This window comes from Ascaphus truei, chromosome 11, assembly GCF_040206685.1.
Source record: "Ascaphus truei isolate aAscTru1 chromosome 11, aAscTru1.hap1, whole genome shotgun sequence".
Classification (NCBI taxonomy): Eukaryota; Metazoa; Chordata; class Amphibia; order Anura; family Ascaphidae; genus Ascaphus; species Ascaphus truei.
In genome coordinates, this window is record NC_134493.1 from 50,213,895 (window position 1) to 50,236,253 (window position 22,359).

Here is a 22,359-nt window from a genome sequence, read left to right on the forward strand (position 1 = left end):
ACTATTTTATTGTTATATTTTTTTTGACATAGCAAAAGCACTGTTCCCATATGTATATGTAGAGCAGAACAGCTTACAGTTTTGGCCACAGAATCCTTATACTCATTGCACTAAACCTCCAATTATGTTGTCAGATGCACAGAGAGACCAGACCATGATTGACAGTTGGCGCTAGGCTGTGCGCCTCTACATTTTGGAAAGGCTATCTCATAATGTGATATGTGTCAACATGTATCCAAAGGTCAACTTAAAATTGTACAATATACAATTCATACTATTTGTGATATAGGCTGACACGTCATTAAGAAACTTTAACTAAAAGATTATTCCATAAAAAAGCAATTTAACCATAATAGTCTAGGCATCAGTGTACAGATAATCCAAGCATTTACAGCCAGCACAGGGTTTTACGCAACGTAGTTATTAACCTGGGTTATAAGAAGATTCCCTTTATATAAAGAGTGGCTCCATGGACAGTTTAAACCTTGTAAATCAGTTAAACATCCTGCATCATTGTTATATGATGGACTGGTGGGCCCTCTTCAGGAATGTGGAGGCAGGAGGCAATGCTAAACTTGGAGTTTTAACAAAACATTATAAAGTTTTTCATTTGAATGGGAATGTATAAAGATACATTAACTGGATTGGCTTGTGATGTGACCAGGACCTTATTTACTGTACCTTTCATTTAAACTAGTATTTAAATCAAGGGAATCCAAACTTCAAACCCAGGTGGTCCTTTTAAGGGTAGATATAGGTCCTTCTAAAGTTTTACTGTTGCCGTTAGCATTGTTCTCACAAGGTACGCTCTTTATATGAATAGAATATAAATAAGTCAGCTGACATATGGGGCTTGGAGTATACCATTCTGATAAAGTACAAACTGGTTATTTAAGATGGCAGTTATTTTATATAGGGTTTATACAGAGGCAGGAAAGTTATCCATATGATTGTCTGCATGTGATTTATTAAGAATATGGTTGATCAACATAAGTTAGCCACAAGACATCAAGCATGTTTTATTCCTTCCTTTGGTGGCACAGTAACATGGCTTATTTTTGGGTTCTACTATCCATCCCATTAAAGATACTCTTGCAGTCTACAAACAGTGTTCCAGGCAGGTGCAGTTCACCCTTTGCACATATCCATGAAGTGAAGAGGCATCTGCCAGTGTCAAGATTGTACCTCTGGGCAGGCCTTTCCCGGTGGTAATGCCAGAGACCTCACCTGGTAACAGAGCACGGTTCCACATTGCAAAACCAGCCAGGTATCCAACAAAGGCTTCTGAGCTGTCAAACCCTCCACCCAAGGTGTCTTGCTCTTGACCAAGAACCAAGGATCCTCCCGGGGGGATCTCATAGCCTTTCTGAAACCTGGAGCCAGTGGAAGCTAACCTACGGTCAACATAGAACCAGTATTTGCCCTGGATAGATGACCAGATGAAGCAAATGTGATGCCAGCTTCCATCCAGAAGGGGTACCACAGGCAGCTCCCGGAAGGCTGGGTCCCCTATGACAAAGTGGAGGGAGTCGTAGGCGGCTCCATTTCTGCCATGGAGGACCAACTTGTTGTCATTCTCCTCTGTTGCATATGAGAGGATGGTACCCAGGTAATTGCTGTTGGTTCTTACCCAGCTGCAGATGGACAGTTCATGAAGTCCCTCTTTCCAACCCATCCTAAAGGTAGCAAAGTTTTCGGTGGATGAGTTAGGAAAAACCAGCATGGAGTCCACATTGCAAACTGAAGGTAGAAAGCAATCAAAAGATAGTGTTAATGTAAGAATAGGTAGTAGTAGCACTTTATTTACACATGACTCTGATAGTGTGCTTTATTTGATGAGGTAACCAATCTATAATAAGGAACAATGTTTGTGCTGTCCCAAAAGATACAGAACCCAGAGAGCAATGCAACATATTTTATACAATGTAAACTCTGTATAAGAAATGATATCACTACTGAAGGGGGGTTAATAAATTGTTCAGGAACTTTATTTTGTCTGCTAAGTAAAATTGCCTCTTTGAAAGCATGGAGGGTCTCTCCACAATGGACTTACTTTTGGCATAGTCCCTGGTGCGCTGCTCTTGTTGCTGTTTTGGGACCTCTGTTACACTCAGCGGCTGCGTGCTGGCTTGCAAATCAGATGTCTTCTCTTCTGCTGAGCTCTTTTCCTTGGTAACCTTTCTCTCTTGCACTGTAAACTGTGCCTTTTTGCTTTTGATTGGGATAAGCAGCTGTTGCTTTTCCTTCAACCTCCTCCTCTGGTTGTGCTTCGTTTCAAGCTTGATCATGCGTTGCTGGACTGTATTGGGCCCTGGGTCATTTTCTGGAGGCTCTGGCTGCTTCTCCTGAGGGGTACGATTCAGCACCTGAGTTACTTTCAAGGCGCTAGGTGGTAGGACCTCATTTTGCAAGATAACTCTCAACTGCTTATCCAAGACAGCTATTTTACCTCCCTGTCTTTGTACAGCCTCCTGAAATGACTCAATTCCTTTCTGCAGGATACTCTTGTTCTTCACTAGATGGTCAATGAGCTTTTTCTGTCTGCTAAGTTCTGACGTCAAGTTAGACATTATAACAAGCTTTTCCTTCTTGTCCTTGGAGGCCTGCTTTCTCCTCTCATTCATGACTTCCTCCAGTGAGGAGACCTTCAAGTCCAGTTTTTTGTTTTTTCTCTGGAGCTTTTTCAACCAGAGCTTTATGCCACTCTGCTCCCTCTGAGCCCCTTCACTGGATGCATTGACAGCTTCTGTTAATGCCTGCTGCCGGTCAGTAATGTGCTGGAAACGAGCATCAATATTGTATGAGATGTTATAGTTCTCTGCAATACCCTGGAGACGTGTCAATGTCACCTCCTGGAACCGACGAAACTGCAGGAATAATAGAGATAGTTTAATAAATAGAGAAACAGTGAAAATATAGCGCTTATATATATATATACATACATACACACACTAAATATATGAACCATGAGATTTCCAAAAAAGTGTTATTTCAAAAATTGTATAACACAAAAAATTGTAATTTGAAAATAAAATGATTTGTATATATTGTGATACAATCACTGTCCCTGTATAGGCTGGAGTATTGCATATAGTATGCTTTCCTGCCTACACAGAGTTAATTTCCCCTAGAGAAGCTAGTTCAGCTGCAGCTAATCAGGCTGGACTCCTGAATCAAGAGGAGTTTTAAAAGTCAGGAAGTGATTACACACAGAGAGACTGCTTTTCCTCAGAGAAGGGGGAGAGACAGAGGTCACCCCAGCAAGGTGAAGCTGGATGATACAGTCCCTTGGCTCGCTGGACGGTGGTCGCGGAGCCTGCTCGGACTGCCTGGGCTTGAATCCCAGGAAGAAGAGTGAAGGCCACGAGGCCGCGCTGAAGCAGGGGAGGTCCTGTCCATAGCATTGGAACTACAGAGAAGAGGGATTCTCTCGCAGGGTTCAGAGGGAATTACCTGGAGCCCCAACAGTAACAGACTAAGAGCTAAGTAATACATTAATGTACCTAAGACTGTTCATATGGGGTGGATATGATAGGGTTTGTTTTGGGCGAATAACCAGTTTAGCTGGCGGCTTGATTAGAAAGGGCTGGAATATGTTTAGTTAGTTTTCCCTAAAGGGAATAGGTGTTATTTTTATGATTTGTTTTTACTTAAAGGGACGGTGGGCATGTTGGTGTATAATTTAAGGAGCAGGAAAATTATACTAATACCATTAAAAACCCAAAGAGGTATAAAAAATGTCTAATTAATTGAGTGGGGGGGCGCTCTGGGCGCTCTACGTATGCACCAATTTAAAATGCTTTATTTGTCACTTTTTGCCTATGTATTTATGTCATGTGTTGTTGTTCATCTGAGGTTGTATTTACCTAATTTTAAGACCTGCTAAGGAACAGATGATTATTATTATGTCCTGATATGTAAAACCATAGAATTCAAAGAGTGTGTACTTTCTTTTTCAAACAACTGTATATTTAAAAAGGGATCTAGATCACAACTGGCCAATTACAGACCTGTAAGCCTGACATCAATAGTGGGGAAGCTACTTGAAGGTATAGTAAGGGATAATATTCAGGAATACCTAATGGATAACAAAATTAATAGTAATTGTCAGCATGGATTTAGGAAGGATAGATCATGCCAAACTAACATTATTTGTTTCTTTGAGATAGTAAGTAAGAAATTAGACCAGGGTTATGCAGTTGATGTGGTCTACATTGATTTTACAAAGGCTTTTCATACGGTGCCACACAAGGTTAGTGTACAAAATAAAGGAAATTGAACTCAGTAAAAATATTTGCACCTAGATTGAAAACTGGTTAAAGGATAGACAACAGAGTTGTCATAAATGAATTTTTTTTTACAGTTTGGGCTTAAGTTGTGAGTGGAGTACTTCAGGGATCGGTACTAGGACCCCTGCTTTTTAACTTGTTTATTAATGCTTGAGGTTACACTAAATTGTGTAATGTAGTAAAATCAAAGTAGGATGTAATTTTGGAAACATGGGCAGGTAAATGGCAGATGACGTTTAATACAGATATAAGGTTATGCATTTGGAAAGCAAGAATAAATAGGCTTCATATAAACTAAATACTCCAAAATTAGGTTAATCTTTGTTGAAGAGAAATTTAGGAGTGGTTGTAAAAAACAGGCTTAGCATTAGTGCTCAGTGTCAGGCAGTGGCTACAAAGGCAAATCGATTTTTATGTTGCATAAAACGGGGTATGGATGGTAGGAAGGACAGCATACATTTGCCACTGTATAAATCCTTAGTAAGACCACACCTCGAATATGGGGTAGAGTTTTGGGCACCACTCCCTAAAAAATACATTATGGAACTTGAAAAAGTGCAGAGAAGAGCCACCAAATTAACAAAGGCGGGAATGTTCTGACTTATTAGGAAAGGCTAGTACAGTAGCTAAATTAGATTTCTTGATATTAGAAAAGAGGCATCAAAGAGATGATATGATAACTATTTACAAATATATCTAGGGGCAATACAAGGAACATTGAAGTGGACTATTCATCCCAAGGACAGTTGACACAAGGTCAGCCTTTGAGATTGGAGGAGAGGAGATTTCACCAGTAGCAAAGGAATAGGTTATTTACAGTAGTGGCAGTTAAAATGTGGGATTCATTACCCATGTAGATGATACTATAAATATATTAAATACAAGGATATACCCAAAAACTAAACATAGGAAGGATGTTGATCCAGAGACAAATCTGATTGTCATTTATGGAGTCAGGAAGGAATTTATTTTTCCCCTTATGAGACATAATAGGATATTGTCTCACTTAGGTTTTTGATTTGCCGCCCTCTGGATTTACTGTGAATGCAAATATAGTATGAGTATCTCCATCATCTAAATTTAACATAGGTTGAACTTGATGAACATACTATAGGTCTTTTTCAACCTCATTTACCAAGTAAATATGTAACACTTTCTGTCATTTGTAACAGTTGTTTCATAATTAAATGTGTATTTTAATTGATTTGTAAAATTAAGCCAAAAAGCCTAACTGGGGCGAGCACAATAACAAATACCACAGTATGTATGTATAGTATGTAATCTCCTTCTGCCTTTATTACATGCTAATTATGGAGTTGTATCTGGGGAAAGAATGCTTCAGTGATTCCAAGGTTGCAGTCATCAGGGCTGTGATATAAAGTAGGTATGAAAAAAATCATGATTACAAAGGACCCACAAACTGAAACTACACTCTTTACAGCATATTAAGTGTTCATCTGCATTTGGCACTGGCCCTATGGACACACAACATAGAAGGAATTGATGTGCCGTTTTTATTTGGTTCAGACACCTTTTAATGGACCCTATGAGTTCCATACACATTAAATTATAGTATATCATTTTTTTTAAATCTCACAGGTTTCTTATTCAAGTGACCCAATTTCAACACCAAGAAGGTTTGCCCATTTTCCTGTTGTAGGGGCCACAGTCTCCCTAATCAACGCTACATAGGTGAGAATAGCGTAATACATTTGGCGGTACTGCAAAGCAAGAGGAAACGGCTCCAAAATGACTTGTTAGCCGAAAATAAATCTGTGAGGTTTGGAAAGTTTTGTACACTACAATTATGAATTTATTGATGGGCCATTGAAACCAATTAACAGATTTACAATTTTCCAGGTTTGACACTGCTTCTAAAACACATTTTGTACTATTATATTTAAGCAATAGCTAGATGTTTTTAAGGATAACATTGTTGTTGGAAGGGTAGCTCCATTGTCATTTCAGACCCCATTTTATAACCAACAGAAGCTGTTTTGCATCTGTCCTACAGTTTTTATACCTGGCTCTAATCCTCATTCCTTGCTTGAGACTTGCAAAAACCTACCACCCACTCCTCCTTCTGCAGAACAAACTTGTATTAAAGCTGGGTATATTTAACATTATTAAATAGAATAATGAGTGCAACATCTGTATCTCACCTAGGATGGACATTCAGACCTAGAGTCCACTGCACATGTGGGATGGAAAAAAAAACCCAATCCATTTACCATGCTCAGCAACTGTACCATTCTGAATGTCAATTAAGAGATAGGGTTACTCAAAATACATTACAAGTGGTTCTGCTCCACCAGATCTTCCATTTAACTACACTTCTGTTGATCCTTTCTCATAATAGAATGTGATTCATAAAGTATATTACATAGACATGATATTCAGGCTCTTGTCTTTTTATGTCTGGTTGGCATGCACAAATAAGCCACATTTAGCAAGAATGTTGAAATCCATGTATGCCAGCATTTAATAAGGTCCATCCTAGTTACAGTAAATGTAATGAATCCGCAGACTACAAATACATCTATGACTATTTTCTACTCTGTTCAGTGATTTTTCTCCGCTAGATCTTACACTTAATTACAACTCTGTTAATCCTTTTCCATAGTAGGATGTAATGCAGGGCAAAGAGAAGATTTTCACGTATCTGTTTTTCTATATTTGGCTCCCTTAAATAGGCCAAATTTAGAAGGAACTTTAAAATCCATGTATAGGCATACCCCGCTTTAAGTACACTCACTTTAAGTACACTCGCGAGTAAGTACATATCGCCCAATAGGCAAACGGCAGCTCATGCATGCGCATGTCATCACGTCCTGAACAGCAATACCGGCTCCCTACCTGTACCGAAGCTGTGCGCAAGCGGGGAGACCATAGAGACTGTTACAAATGCCTTATTTACATCAGTTATGCACATACAGTATATGATGATTGCAGTACATTACATGCATCGATAAGTGGGAAAAGGTAGTGCTTCACTTTAAGTACATTTTCACTTTACATACATGCTCCTGTCCCATTGCGTACGTTAATGCGGGGTATGCCTGTACTGTATAACAACTTCTAAGCCGAATGCTCATTCTAGTTCGATCTAATGTATCACAGACTACAAATACATATATCGTTGTTTTTCACTGCACATAAAATGTTCAAGCTATTGAAATGAGGAAGCGGGGCTATAAGAATAGATAGGGGCCTATTCAGATAGCTTCAATAAGTGGCTTGTTAAGTGCACTTAAAAAGTGATTTTGCATGTGTAGTTATTCATAAAGCTTCGATAACATGTCAAAATTGCTTGGAAAAGGCTTTTTAATGATCGTTATCACACTTACTCTGACAAACTGTGTGGTAGCTCAAAAAAGGCAGAAACTCGCATTTTTTTTTTGCCAGTAGCTGCTATTCAGTAGCTTTGGGATACTGTTCACATCATGTCTTAAACACCCTTATTTTGTTTTCGCCACCTAAAGGGTGGTGAAATAGGAATTGTGATTTTGGAGTGGGAGGGGGAGCTAGCCTAATTGGTATCTCCAGTTGGTATATATGTCCTCTCAAATCTCCCCCCAAATAAATTAGGTGCTGAAAAATGAACATACCTGTTTGAAAACATCATACATACAGTATGCTATAATTTGTTGTTTAAAATGTTTGATGCCTCCCTCATGTTGAATACCTGATCGAAATTGAAACAGAATCGTGGATTTTTATTTTTTTAGAACTAGCATTAGAAAATATTGATTGTTAGTGTAATATTATTTATAATAGCCACACTGTCAAAATAATAAATGTTTAACCTATATATTTAAACATCAGTACATTTTTAGCCACTACATTCTGCGCTGGCAGTGATCCTGTGTTGTCATAGGCACCAAATTGCATTCATTGTGTCATAACATTATTATGCCTACCCAATTTTAGATTTACTATAATGGCACATAAGCCAACTTTATAAATAAGTACCCAGTTAATTTGCTGTGGCAGCCAATTAAATGTATTTTTATGATCACACAGACAAGAGGCGTTTGATGTCTGGAAGCTTTAAGCCATTAATTGCCAAAGTACCAGCAATCATTTTCTACCATCAGAATAATATTACTCTTTTATATTGGCTAAGATGTGATGATATTACCAGGGGTAAAGCACTCATACAGTAAAAGCAAGAGTCACAGACGTACAATCTCAGCAGTATTTAACGGTATATACGCATGTGTGGGCCGGTGTGTGTTTTTGTACGTGTGTGTGCAAAACTGTGTATATATTTGTATACAATATATCATTGTGTAAGTGTTTAGACTATATGTATCAGTGCTTGGGTGTGCATATCAGTATGTATGTATGTACATATACAATGTTGTGTCCAAACTGTATATATCATTTCCCAGTATGTTCAATATATAGTTAAAGCTGCAGTTCAGTCTTTTTTTTTTTTTTTTTTTAATTAATTTTTTTACTTCAATAGTTTCATGTGTGCAATCTCTAATTACGCTATGGTGGAGGGAGCCTCGCTCTTAAACCCCTTGTTGGACAAAGCGTGCTGCCTAGGGATGGGTTAGAATAGCTGGAGAAGTGTATCAAAGAGGATACACCAAAGAAATCCCTTTCGTAGGCGCACCGCAGACCTTTATAGTATATACGGTCAGGGGTGAATGTGGTGGGTGAAGTTAACTTTATTTCATACTGATGTGTCAAACGTGTAGTTAAAACAGTATATAGTGTGAATCTATATACTCGAAATAAAAGATAGACACCTATAGTCTATTTGGTCTCTGCCATGCCTCTCCTTTATTGTCTATGTATTGCTCTATAGGGAATAGATACGCCCTTTTGTTATGTATATATTTGTTTTATCTTTCTATGCTTCTACAACCCGTGTGCTTTTTTGGAGTTTTAAAATAACCTTGGTATATATAGATGGATGGATATATATCCTTCAGTTATTTTTGGTTTGGTTATTGTCATCTGATCCCTCGTTTGGGAGGGTTGTGTTCTTTATCATATATGACCAAAGTTCCACTATAGGAATCTGTTCCCTGTATCCCTGTTTAGTATATGTTGCTGTATTTTAGCATAGGAGAACGTGCCCTGGTTGGCTGATGGTACAAAGTCGCAGGGGGTTGTTTGTAAAGCACCTACTGTATAGGACAGGTTATGGGAATATTTGTGTATACTTGTTTAGCACGTATGTTTATCAAGAGCAGTGTGTTAACACTCTTTTTGTGTATCTAGGTGGTAGTTGCTAAGGTGGCAAAAAAACCTTATATGTGATGGAGATGCCTCATGTATATTGTATCCCTTATATACCAAAAGAAAAAACGCATCTGTGCTAGCCAGTGCAGTCTGTTGCCACAAGTTTTTTATGTGTCTATTACGCACCGCGCATGCGCTCTTGAGTGGGGCCGTTCATAGCCCTCAGTTTGTTGTATAGACTCCGTCCGCGCATGCGTCAGAACGGGCTTCTATTGATGCTGATCTGCGTGATCTGCGTACAGTGCAAGGTAGGTAAATCAATAGATAGGCAGGCGCTGTGTTCTGTTGCGATCTTTAGAAATCTAGGAATGTATTCTAAATTTTTATGGGGTTCCCCGTGCATAGATGGAAAAAAGCCCCGCGTTGATCTTGCGATACTAGGAGTTGCGTACGCAGTAAGTATTCGGCTGGTGTGTATTTTAATCACACAATCTTGTACGTTTTCTTGTTAGAACGGGGTTTTGCGCCGTGTTGTGTAATTTTTCTAGAGAGTAGTGTAGAAGATACTGTTGGCACTATTGAAGCGCCACATGCGCATGCGCCCGACAGGGCTTACACGAATGCTGTTCTGTGTGTCCTGCGTGTAGTGTGAGATAGGTAGATACACAAATAGACAAGCGGTGTATTTATATTGCGATCTTACACATATAGGAGTAGATGTTTGGTAGTCTAACTTAAATTCCCTGTGCACACACAGAGATATGTCCTATGTTAATATATAATTATGGCAGCTGCATACGCAATGCGTGGTAGGTTGAAATGTGGTTGGTTCACGTAGTAGTGCAGATGTTCTTGTTAGAAAGGATCTTTAATGTAGTGTAGTACAGTTCAAAGCAAGTGCTGCCCTGTGGCAGTACTGACACCTCTTTAAATGGGTGTATCATATAGGTATTAGTCTTTAAGCGTTCTCTATTTGAGCTGTTGCTGGAGGTAGCTGGCAGAGTTTAATTACAAGTCGGCAAAAGACCCGACATGGCGCATGTTTCGTCACTTCCTGTGACTTCATCCGGGGTGGGCGTTACTGCGTTCCCTCTCGCTTATTTATACCCGGTGGTTACCATAGCGATCGTGGGATGCCTCATGCCGGTTAGTGGTGGTGCATAGGTACTGCATCCACTTCTGACCTTAGTAATTTCATTTGACATATACAAGTGTATATTGGGTAGATGGATTCAACGATTATATTATAGTGCTGGAGAGTATTTCAGAGGAAGGAGTTAAAGACAAAACCCTAATTTATGCCAGATGGATAGTGGGTGTTAAGTAAATAGATCCATCTGGCCTCACGCTGCTGTAGTTTTTTGTCCCAGTTCCCTCTGCGAATGCTTGGGGGAATGTGGTCTATGCCCTGGAAGTTTAGTGTGTCCATTTTTCCTGCATGGTGGTCTCTAACGTGACGAGAAATGGGGGTGTCTAGCGCATTCCTTATAGATCCCATGTGCTCAAGGATGCGCCTTCGAAGTTCTCGCTTTGTTTTTCCCACATACTTTTTCCCGCATAGACACGTTATCAAATAGATGATTCCTCTGCTTTTGCAGTTGATGAAGTGTTTAACATTGAATGTTTTACTGTTGTCAGTATTAGTGAAGATCTTGCTTTCCTTCATGTGGCTGCATGCCTTGCAGTGGTGACACTTATACGAGCCTTTGATACTTAGCCATGTTGTGTTCTTTCTCTTGTTACTAGGTGTAAAGTGGCTGTGTACCAGGTGGTCCTTGATATTAGATGCTCGTCTCCAAACAATGGATGGATGACTCTTGAGGACCTTTCTGAGATCATCGTCATTAGTCAAAATGTGCCAATGGTTGGTAAGTATCTTGTTGATGTCCCTCCACTGATCATGGTAAGTGGCTATGCATCTGATTTCACTCATCTTGTTACTCTCTTCAGGTGTTTTCGGTTTTAATAATTCAATGCGTGGAGTATTCAGGGCCCGATGATATGCAGTTTTGAGTTGACGTCTGGAGTATCCCCTGGCTATGAAGTAGTCCCTCATCTTTTTACTTTCTTCTTTGAATGCCATGATATCTGTGCAATTACGTCGTATGCGCAGATATTGTCCTGTGGGGATGCCCCGGATCAGGGGTTTGGGGTGGAAGCTGTCTGCTTTTAAGTAGCTGTTTGTAGCGGTCTTTTTCTTATGGTTTTTAATGGATAAACAACCATCATCATTGATGGTTATTTGTAAATCCAGAAAAGTGATACTACTTGTGCTGATCTCTGATGTTAGCTTTAGGTTGTGATCATTGTAATTTAGTAGTTTGAGGAAGGTCTCCAAATCTTTCCTTGTGCCTCTCCAGAGTAGGAGGATGTCATCTATGTAGCGTAGCCACAAATCTATGTGGTTCGTGTACATTGACATCCCTTCTGAAAAAACACTGATCGCCTCCCACCAACCTAAATACAGGTTGGCGTAAGTGGGGGCACACGTTGTTCCCATGGCCGTTCCCTGGACTTGTAGGTAGTATTTAGAATCGAACAAGAAATAGTTGTGTTCTAAGATGAACTGTAAAAGTTCTATAATGAAAGCATTATGTTCGGCAAAAAGGCAACTCCGAGATGTGAGGAAATGGGTTACTGCTATAAGACCAAACTCATGTTTTATACTTGTGTACAGCGATTCTACATCGAAGCTGACTAACAAAGTATCTTTGGTTACTTGTATGCCTTCAAGTCTGTTTAAGACATCTTTTGTGTCCTGGACGAAGGACGGTAGAGATGTTACAAATTCTCTAAGTACTTTATCAATGTATACGCTGCTGTGTTCTGTGAGTGAACCAATTCCTGAGACTATAGGTCTTCCGGGAGGTCTGTGGATGCTCTTGTGAACTTTAGGGATGCTATAGAAAGTGGCTATAGTCGGATCCTTTGGCATCATGAAGTCATGTTCATTCTTCGATATGACTTTGTTCTCCAGACCTTTTCGTAGTATAGTGCCTAGTGCCTTCTGGAATAGTGCAGTTGGATCATTTGGGAGTGTTCTGTAGCACTTCTTATCCTTCAGGAGTCTCAGGTTCTCCATCTTATAGTCCTCTGTTTTCATTATTACAAGGTTGCCTCCTTTGTCGGCTGGTTTTATTGTGATTTCTTGCATGTCTCTTATTTCCTTTAGTGCCTCTTGTTCCTGTTTGTTGAGGTTACTTTCTGTCCTGGATTTTTTGAGGGATTCTAGGTCCTTGGTGACCAAATTTAGGAACGTTGAGATGTTCGCACAACTATCTTGATGTGGTGTAAAGCGACTTTGAGGTTTTAGAGTTGTGTGGGGACCGTCCCCGGGATTTTTTTCTCCTTCTTCTAGCAGGTTGACTAAATTTGCCAAATGTTCCTGATCCTGTGTTTGCAGAAATTCTTCATACATATTTGGTGGTGCATTCCTCCCTCGTCTTTTGAAGAATTTGTGCAGGAGCATTTTGCGTGCAAAAAGGTTGATGTCTTTTACTGCCTCGAAAAGGTCGAATTTATTGGAGGGAACATAGGAGAGGCCTTTCTCTAGGAGGCTTAGTTGAGCTCCCGTTAGGATGGTGTCAGAGAGATTGATAATTTCACATTTATTCTTGTGTGTGTCTTCTGTTGTTAGTATCTCCTTCTCCTCTGTTTCTTGTAGCCTGACCATCTTCCTCTTCCTCTTCCTCTCCAATATCCCTCCTCTCCTTGTCTTTCTGGGCCATAGTCTACACCTTCCTGGGCCTGGTCTAAAAAATGATGTGGATTGTGACTGTCTGGTTGTACAGAGGTTTTATCTTTATTTGATTTTGATCTTGTTGTTACCTTGTTCTGGTAATTGCTGTTCTCTTCTGTTTCCGACATGTTCCAGTCGGTGGAAGAGTCACTGTGTTCCTGTAGTTTCACTTTTTCTGCCTGGAAGTGGTGTTTGTAGATCTTGCCCTTGGAGTAGTCCCCACTATCTCTAACAAATTTGATGCGCTTTCTTTCTTTTATTCCTTTTACGTAGTGATCAGTAGTTTTTTGTAAGATGTTTTCATATTTCTCAAAGTTGGGTGATTCCTTCCATTGGACCGCTTCTTTCTTGTTTTTCTCTATTTCAATGTTTACTTTCTTAAGCTCAGCCAGTTCATTATCGATTAAAAGAATCATCAAGTCATGTGAACATTTCGTTATTGTGTCATCCCATTTCTTAATGAAGGCCTCCTGTAGATTATGGTATGAAGGTGAGAGATTGACCCTTAAACCCCTTGGTATCATCTTGCTCTTCTGATACTTTTGGAGACTGCAAACCTCCCACCATAAACGTGATTGTTTTTTATAGTGATATTCTAGATTTTGAAAGTACGTTTTGATGTTATTTACAGTGGGTTCTTCTTGTGGAGTTGCATTTGTGGAAAATATATTTTCCGAGTCAGCCTCCCAGTCGTTGAAGTCCATAGTACGCGATAGAAAGCCTGCCATTATTTGTAGATGGCTGGTATTATTTGATAGAAATATAGGGGGAGCTGAGGTGGAAAACAGGATAGAAGGTCCTGTGGGTGGACAAAAGATGCTATGGTGGAGGAAGCCTCGCTCTTAAACCCCTTGTTGGACAAAGCGTGCTGCCTAGGGATGGGTTAGAATAGCTGGAGAAGTGTATCAAAGAGGATACACCAAAGAAATCCCTTTCGTAGGCGCACCGCAGACCTTTATAGTATATACGGTCAGGGGTGAATGTGGTGGGTGAAGTTAACATTGACATCCCTTCTGAAAAAACACTGATCACCTCCCACCAACCTAAATACAGGTTGGCGTAAGTGGGGGCACACGTTGTTCCCATGGCCGTTCCCTGGACTTGTAGGTAGTATTTAGAATCGAACAAGAAATAGTTGTGTTCTAAGATGAACTGTAAAAGTTCTATAATGAAAGCATTATGTTCGGCAAAAAGGCAACTCCGAGATGTGAGGAAATGGGTTACTGCTATAAGACCAAACTCATGTTTTATACTTGTGTACAGCGATTCTACATCGAAGCTGACTAACAAAGTATCTTTGGTTACTTGTATGCCTTCAAGTCTGTTTAAGACATCTTTTGTGTCCTGGACGAAGGACGGTAGAGATGTTACAAATTCTCTAAGTACTTTATCAATGTATACGCTGCTGTGTTCTGTGAGTGAACCAATTCCTGAGACTATAGGTCTTCCGGGAGGTCTGTGGATGCTCTTGTGAACTTTAGGATATATATCCATCCATCTATATATACCAAGGTTATTTTAAAACCCCAAAAAAGCACACGGGTTGTAGAAGCATAGAAAGATAAAACAAATATATATATATATAACAAAAGGGCGTATCTATTCCCTATAGAGCAATACATAGACAATAAAGGAGAGGCATGGCAGAGACCAAATAGACTATAGGTGTCTATCTTTTATTTCGAGTATATAGATTCACACTATATACTGTTTTAACTACACGTTTGACACATCAGTATGAAATAAAGTTAACTTCACCCACCACATTCACCCCTGACCGTATATACTATAAAGGTCTGCGGTGCGCCTACGAAAGGGATTTCTTTGGTGTATCCTCTTTGATACACTTCTCCAGCAATCTCTAATTACCTAAAGAACTGTATAGCTGCCAGTCAATTCGTTCTCCATGTATTGATAGGCAAAATTTGGTGACATAATTAGAGCTAGCATATGTTTTTATTTGCTTCTGTCAGTCAGTGGAAGCTCATGAATATTCATGAGCACTCCTGCACTGACATGTGCTAGAGGGAGGGCAGGGCTGACAAAGGGGTGTGCCAGGGCTTGTGACAGGACATGAAGGGGCAGCGCCTTAGCAAATGGCTGTTAAAATAGAATACAAGAAAATTGGTCTTTAAAAGTTGTTTTTTTAAAAACAGAAAATGCTAAAAGTATTTTTTCTTACTACAGAACTGATTTATTTAAAAAAAAAAACACATGCAGGATATTGACTGAACTGCAGCTTTAAGTGGTGGCCATGTGCTTCAAGGCAGGGGAGTGCAAACTTTTCCTGGTGCGCCCCCCCCTGTCTGCCTGCTGCAGAGCTCACGCCCACCCCCCTCCTACCTGGTAGCTGCGTCAAATGACACTCGGGTCACGTGACGTGAGGTCACATGACCCACGGCGTCATTTGGGCGGAAGGGAATAAGGGAGAGAGCTGTTTTGGTGGGAAGGAATGAGAGATTGAGCTGTTTGGGCGGGACAGAATGACGGAGTGAGCTGGTTGGGCGGACGGAATGAGGGAGCGAGCTATTTTGGCAGGAGGGAGTGAGCTGTTTGGGCAGGAGGGAGTGAGCTGTTTTGGCAGGAGGGAGTGAGCTTTTTGGGTGGGAGGGAATAAGTGACCTGTTTGAGCTGTTTGGGCGGGAGGGAATGATGGAGTGAGCAGTTTGGGTGGGAAGGAGTTGTTTGGGTGGGAGAGAGATGGTGGATGGGAGATGGGTGGGAGGGAGTGAGTCATGTGTGTGAGTGTTTGGTTGGGAGAGGGAGTTGTTTGGGTGGGTGCGAGGGAGGTGTGAGGGTGATAGTTTGGATGGGTGAGAATGTGGGAGGGAGTTGTGTGGGTGGGAGTGAAGGAATTGTTTGGATGGGTGTGTGGGTGGCAGTTATTTGCGTGGATAGGAGGGAGTTGTTTGGGTGGGTGCGTGGACATGAGGGAGTTTGGGAGGGAGTTGTTTTGGTGGGTGGGATGAAGGGAGTTTGGGGGGATTTGTTTGGGACGAAGTTGTTTGGCTGGCTGGGTTTGAGGTAGGGAGTTGGTGTTTTGGTGAGTTGGTGGATGATAGGGAGTTGGCTAGGAGAGGGGGGGGGGGTGAGATAGGAGGGTGTTTGGCCCGGTGTTTGGTGGGTGGAAGGGAGGGAGTTGTTTGGACAGGTGAGTGGGAGATAATTCTTTGGGAGGGAGCGAGAGAGCATTGTTTGGGTGGGTTGGATGGAGTTTCTTGTGAGGGTGGAAGTTGGTAATATATTTGGTCGGTGGGAGCTGGCTGGCAGGGAGAGAGAGCTGAGGTGAGGGTAGAAAGAGGTGGAAGGAGAGTGGTCGGGGGAGAGAGTTGGGGGTAGGTAGAGGCCGTAGGCTACTTTGTTTTCCGTCCGCCCCTCTGATGATGTGGCCCGAGTTTTGCAGTTGCATTTAAGAACATCCCCAAACTATTCTGATTTTGGCGAGCCTGAATTTAAGGGAACTGATTCTAACTTAAAAACAAAATTCAGACAGTGACTTTAAGGATAGCCAATTACAATGAAAAGTTGTTTAAAAATGGCTTTTTGACCCAATAGTTTGAATGGTGTCTAGTTTAATCCCTTCACCATTTTGCTATGCATTGTACTGAGTAGTAAATGGACATCACTCTTCTCAAAGTCTGCTGGCTATAAAAGTATGGCAATACCAGTGCAAAGAACAGAGCCATATTCATCAAAGTAATTGAATCCTATTGAAATGAATGTGAGTTTTTCATTCGCTAAATCTGGTGCAATTTTTTCACAAACTTTGCCCATGTTTTACAGCCTTGAGACTTTTGGGGGTATTTACTAGTGTTTACTCTCTTAATGGTAGAATACACAACCTCTGAATCCGTGTTCAAAATAGGTTACGATCATGCTCCTAATGACATGGACAAATCTTCTACTTGCATCTTAAACAAGGAGTCGCTGTTATAGGGGCAGACCGATAATCTTACGAAGTTCATGAACATTTGATTCAAGTCGTAGCTTTGATAAACTCAATAGGGTTTTATTTATCAAAGTGTCAAGGCGGTAATATTAGGCAAAACCAGTGCAAATAGCAGCACTGGATTTAGAAGAGGTATCCAATTGAAAGCACTGGGATCAATTAAATCCATTGGTAAATCTGCTTTGCCCCCAGTTTTCCACCTGTGAGACTTTATGCATCCTGCTATTTGTAGACCTTAGTCTTTAAACCATTCTTACTGCATTGACAGGTGTAGACAGCTAACAATGTCCTTCCATTTCATACATTCCTCTATAATACGTGTGATGTAAAACTACTCCCTAACCCTTGCTACTGACAAACCATACACATCGAGAACAAATTAAGATCCCAACTAGGATGTTACGCCCATCCAGACACTGTAAACGTCCTATTTCAGGGTCTGGATGGGAGCAACACCAAGTTTAGGTATGACTTCATGTTATGTTCGTTAAGTCCCCACGGTAACCTTAACAGACTTTGCATATCCACTAATGTTATGATAATGCCTCATTTGCATGTCATCACTAACGATTGTTATAGTTAAATCATGTTTTACAATACAATACAATGTTTTCTTCATGTAGAACAGGGGCGCTCAAAGTGGGGGGGCGCAAGAGTTTTCTGGGGGGGGGGTGTGGCGGTTGCCGCGCTCTTCCCCACCGAGTTTAAATGAAATGCCGGGGGGATCGCATGAGGCCTCCTCCTTTGTCTTCGGCGACTCGTCGCCATGGCAACTTGGCGTCAAGTGACACCACAGGCTCACGTGACCCCGAAATGTCATTTGACACCGAAGACAAGGAAGGAAGGGGACGCGATTAGGTAAGGAGATCAGGCAGGGGTGCGCAGGGGGAAACGTTTGCGCACGCCTGATGTAGAGCATAGCATCAACATCTGTAATTGCCCTCTGAAGACACACTGTGTGTTATTGTAACATTATGTTAGGTTAACGTCATGTCACATAACTTAAAGCTTTGTGGGTCTGGGCCTAAAATCTAACCACCGTTATGTAGATGGGGTTATTTACAAAGATAAAATTCTGGAGCGAAACCAGTGCAAAAGACAGCGCTATATTAAAGAAAATGAATCCCACTGAAATCAATTAAAGTTTATCCTTTATGAATTTGGTACAATTATTTTGCCCCAGTTTTGTAGCCGGGAGACTATAGTAATTAAATCCCTAAGAGATGCAGGTTATAAATGTTTTTCATGACATCAATTAGTTCCAAAATTGCTCCCTTTATTTTTAACAGGAGAAGTAGTCACTGATTGCATTAGCATTAGATGTGGGGAATGTGGGACACTCAGACAGCACACATACTGCACAGCTGTAGCAGTAACAGTAACCCCATCTTTAGTTTGTGCTTGTGTACAGTATGTATGGATAGCTTTGCAAATACCCTGCAAAATCAGACAGCCTTTTTAGCCAAAGTTCTCTGTCTGTTGCAGATAAATGTTGTGTCTGGTACAGTATCTTTCGCAAGTGCAGTAGGTATTAACCAGGATAAGTATGTACTTTTTATGATGCACTAAGTATAGGAAAACTCAAATACCATTCGGACAGTACATCTTAAACTTACATTTCCTACATTAAAGACTGGTACTGGCAGGATACATCTTTTAACCCCTTTCCTGCCAGGGGGACCTGCAAAGCATTACTGCTATTGAGAAGTCTATTGAGATTGCATCACATCAGCGTTAATAGCTTTTCAAGTCGATAATGAGCACATTTATTAAGAAGTACTACTCTGTAAGACATCTTGCATGCAGGAAAATAGCTTATGGCTCAATCAAGTGGAAGGGCCCTAAAGGACCATGTTTACTAAGCGCTGTTACTTTATAAGACACCCTTTAGCCCATTCAGTTGAACCGACGTTAAGGGGCTGTATTACTAAACCATGCCAGAAGATATCTTATGGAATAGCAATCCTTAGTAAATAGGGCCCAATATCTCTGAAGGGTTTAAAAACCACAACTCACCTGCTCCTCCAGCCTTCGGAAGCGCTCGAAGAAAGGTTTTCTTTGTTCCAGAATTCGACTCTGTTCCAAGAGGACACTCTGCAGGCAGAGAGCCGCCAGGACCAGGAACCTGAACAGCATTCTGCACTGGATTGCAGCTTTGGGATCTCCGGCTATAAAACAACTCAAAATGTGCCTCGCTGACTGATTCTAGATCAATAGGAATAAGACATCGTGCTAGCTGCTATTTGTCCCTACTGCTTCTCGCCTGCAGTCTTTGTTCACTTTTTTCTGTTTCTTATTCCTTTACTCTATCTTTCGGTAACCAGTATACTTCTTCTTTCAACCGCTTTCACCAACTTTAAATTCCTTTAAATTATACTTCTTCTAATCTTCTTCTTTCTTTATCTATACCTCTACTTTCACCCTCTCACACTTCCCCAATTGCAAACTTCTCATCTACAGTATTCCTCTTTATAAGAAAGATGTGCGAGATATAGAAGTAATCTCTCCTTACTCCCTACGCTTTGTCCCTTAAAGAGGAGACTAAAGGTAAAGTTTTTTCTCTCTTTCAATTCCCACGTATTACCTTCCCCTTTTCTCTACACTGCTGTATTTGCACTATCTGTGTTCTCCTTTGCTGAAAAGCACAGTTTCCCCCCCCCTCTCTTGTGACCCTCTCTCCATCTGATCCTTTTGCCTCTCTTGTTCCTCCCCCACAAACACTTGCTGGTTCCCAGCCACAAATAGATGGGTTTTGCAGACTCCTGGAGCATTCCCCACGAGCCAATTTTAGCTGCAAGGAAAAACGTCTGCTTGGGAGGCTACAGAAAAAGGGGTATTTATGGGGCACGGTGACACCAACTATCACCGTCTTATTTTAATCCTTTTACGGCAAACGAGCTGTGATGATTCTGGTTTCACGTGTAGAATTCTAGCATGTGTATCAATCCCAGAGAAAATTTATTTTCCCCCCTAGGTTTGATAACCGTTATTTATTTTTATTTATAAAATGTTTTACAAAGAAGAAAGACAGAGTTAACTCTGGTCCCAGGACATCCTTGAAAACAAGAGGTATGATAATACATGGTTGCACTAAAGGAACAGAGGTAATATATTATCTCGAACTGTGCATAAAAGGTCTGTAAATTGAATGTATGATTATGGGCATATGTAGCGGTTACAGACCAGATTAAAATGTCGTTGGAAGAGGTAGGATATTTATTTATAAATTTTATTTATAAAATATTTTACCAGGAAGTAATACATTGAGAGTTACCTCTCGTTTTCAAGTATGTCCTGGGCACAGAGTAAAACAAATAATACATGGTTACAAGTACAGTTACATAAATGAGCAGGGTATACATTATATACAAGACATTGCATGCACAGTTAAAGATAATATATATTATGGGCGTATGAAACAGTTACAGACCAGATTAAAATGTGAGACAGCCTTAGATTTGAAAGAACTTAAACTGGTGGTGGATGTGAGAGTCTCTGGTAGGTTGTTCCAGTTTTGGGGTGCACGGTAGGAGAAGGAGGAACATCCGGATACTTTGTTGAGCCTTTGGACCATGAATAGTCTTTTGGAGTCTGATCTCAGGTGATAAGTGCTGCAAGTGGTAGGGGTGAGGAGCTTGTTCAGGTAGCTGGGTAGCTTGCCCATGAAGAATTTAAAGGCAAGACAGGAAAGGTGAACTTTGCGCCCAGACTCTAGTGATGACCAATCTAGTTCTTTGAGCATATCGCAGTGATGTGTGTTGTAGTTGCATTGGAGAACAAAACGACAAATTGAATTGTAGAGGGTGTCAAGTTTGCTAAGGTGGGTTTGAGGTGCCGAGCCATATACTATGTCTCCATAGTCAATAATTGGCATTAGCATCTGCTGTGCGATACGCTTTCTGACCAGGAGACTTAGGGAGGATTTGTTCCTATAAAGTACCCCTAGTTTGGCATAGGTCTTGGTTGTCAGGGTATCAATGTGCATCCCGAATGTTAAGTGGGAGTCAAACCATAAGCCCAGGTATTTAAAACTAGTGACAGGGGTTAGGGTGGTGTTAGCGTTGGTTCTAATCAGGAGCTCAGTCACTGGAAGCTTTAAAAATTTAGTCTTGGTCCCAAATACCATTGTTACAGTCTTGTCAGTGTTTAAAAACAGTTTGTTTTGGGAAATCCAGTTTTCGAGTCTCAAAAAGTCAGACTGAAGTATGTGTTGAAGGTCAGAGAGGCTATGGCTGTGTGCATATAGGATTGTGTCGTCTGCATACATGTGTATTGAGGCTTCCTTACAAGCTGTGGGAAGATCATTAATGAACACTGAGAAGAGTAGGGGCCCCAGAACAGAGCCTTGCGGGACACCACAGGTGATATCCAGGGGGTTTGAGTTAGAGCCTGAGATGGACACATGTTGGGATCTTCCTGATAGGTACGACTGAAACCAGTTTAAAGCATTCTTCCCTATTCCAGAGCTCTGGAGTTTGTTAAGCAGGATAGCATGATCAACTGTGTCAAAAGCCTTTGCAAAATCTAGGAATACTGCACCAGTGAGTTGTCCTCGTTTCATTCCACACTGGATTTCATTGCAAACTTTTAGCAGGGTAGTTATGGTGGAGTGTTTGGGACAAAACCCAGACTGGAATTGGCTAGGGAAATTTGTCTTGGTATAGAAATCGCTTAATTGGGAGTGGACACATTTTTCCATGACTTTGGATAGAATTGGGAGAAGTGAGATTGGCCTGTAGTTTGAGACAGTGTTTTTGTCCCCACTTTTGAAGATTGGGACAACTCTGGCAGTTTTCCAGGTCTTAGGGATATGGCCTGCAGAAAGGATAGAGTTGACTATGGACGCAATTGGTTTGGCAATGGCTGGGGCACCAAGTCGTAGGAACCTAGATTGTAGTAAGTCAGGTCCACATTGGCTGCTTAGTTTTAGTTTGAGGAGCGCTTGTATAATCTCCTCTTCAGATACTGGGCCAAATTGGAAATTGTGGGCAGTGTTGGGAGGGGGTGGGACTATAGGGGTACTCCCAGGATGAGATTCAGGTTTGTGGTTTGGGCTGCGTTTCGCTAATAAGTTAGTGGCACACCCCACAAAGTAATCATTGAATGCATTTGCGATGTCAGTGGGGTTTGTCAGAGTAATATCCCCCTTAGTGATATTACTTGGTTGTTGATGGTTAGGAGGC

The 22,359-nt window shown here is 40.9% G+C and overlaps 1 protein-coding gene across 1 annotated transcript; it reads right to left on the reverse strand.

Annotated features, from left to right (window-relative positions):
• PTX4 (pentraxin 4) lies at window positions 1-19,829 on the reverse strand. The gene is made up of 3 exons (XM_075566149.1): window positions 19,193-19,829; window positions 2,054-2,867; window positions 1-1,740 (listed from the first exon to the last, which is right to left on the reverse strand). Exons 1-3 carry the CDS (start codon window positions 19,310-19,312, stop codon window positions 1,100-1,102), a joined length of 1,575 nt encoding a protein of 524 aa, XP_075422264.1. The 5' UTR covers window positions 19,313-19,829; the 3' UTR covers window positions 1-1,099.
• Between the last annotated feature and the right edge of the window lie 2,530 nt (window positions 19,830-22,359).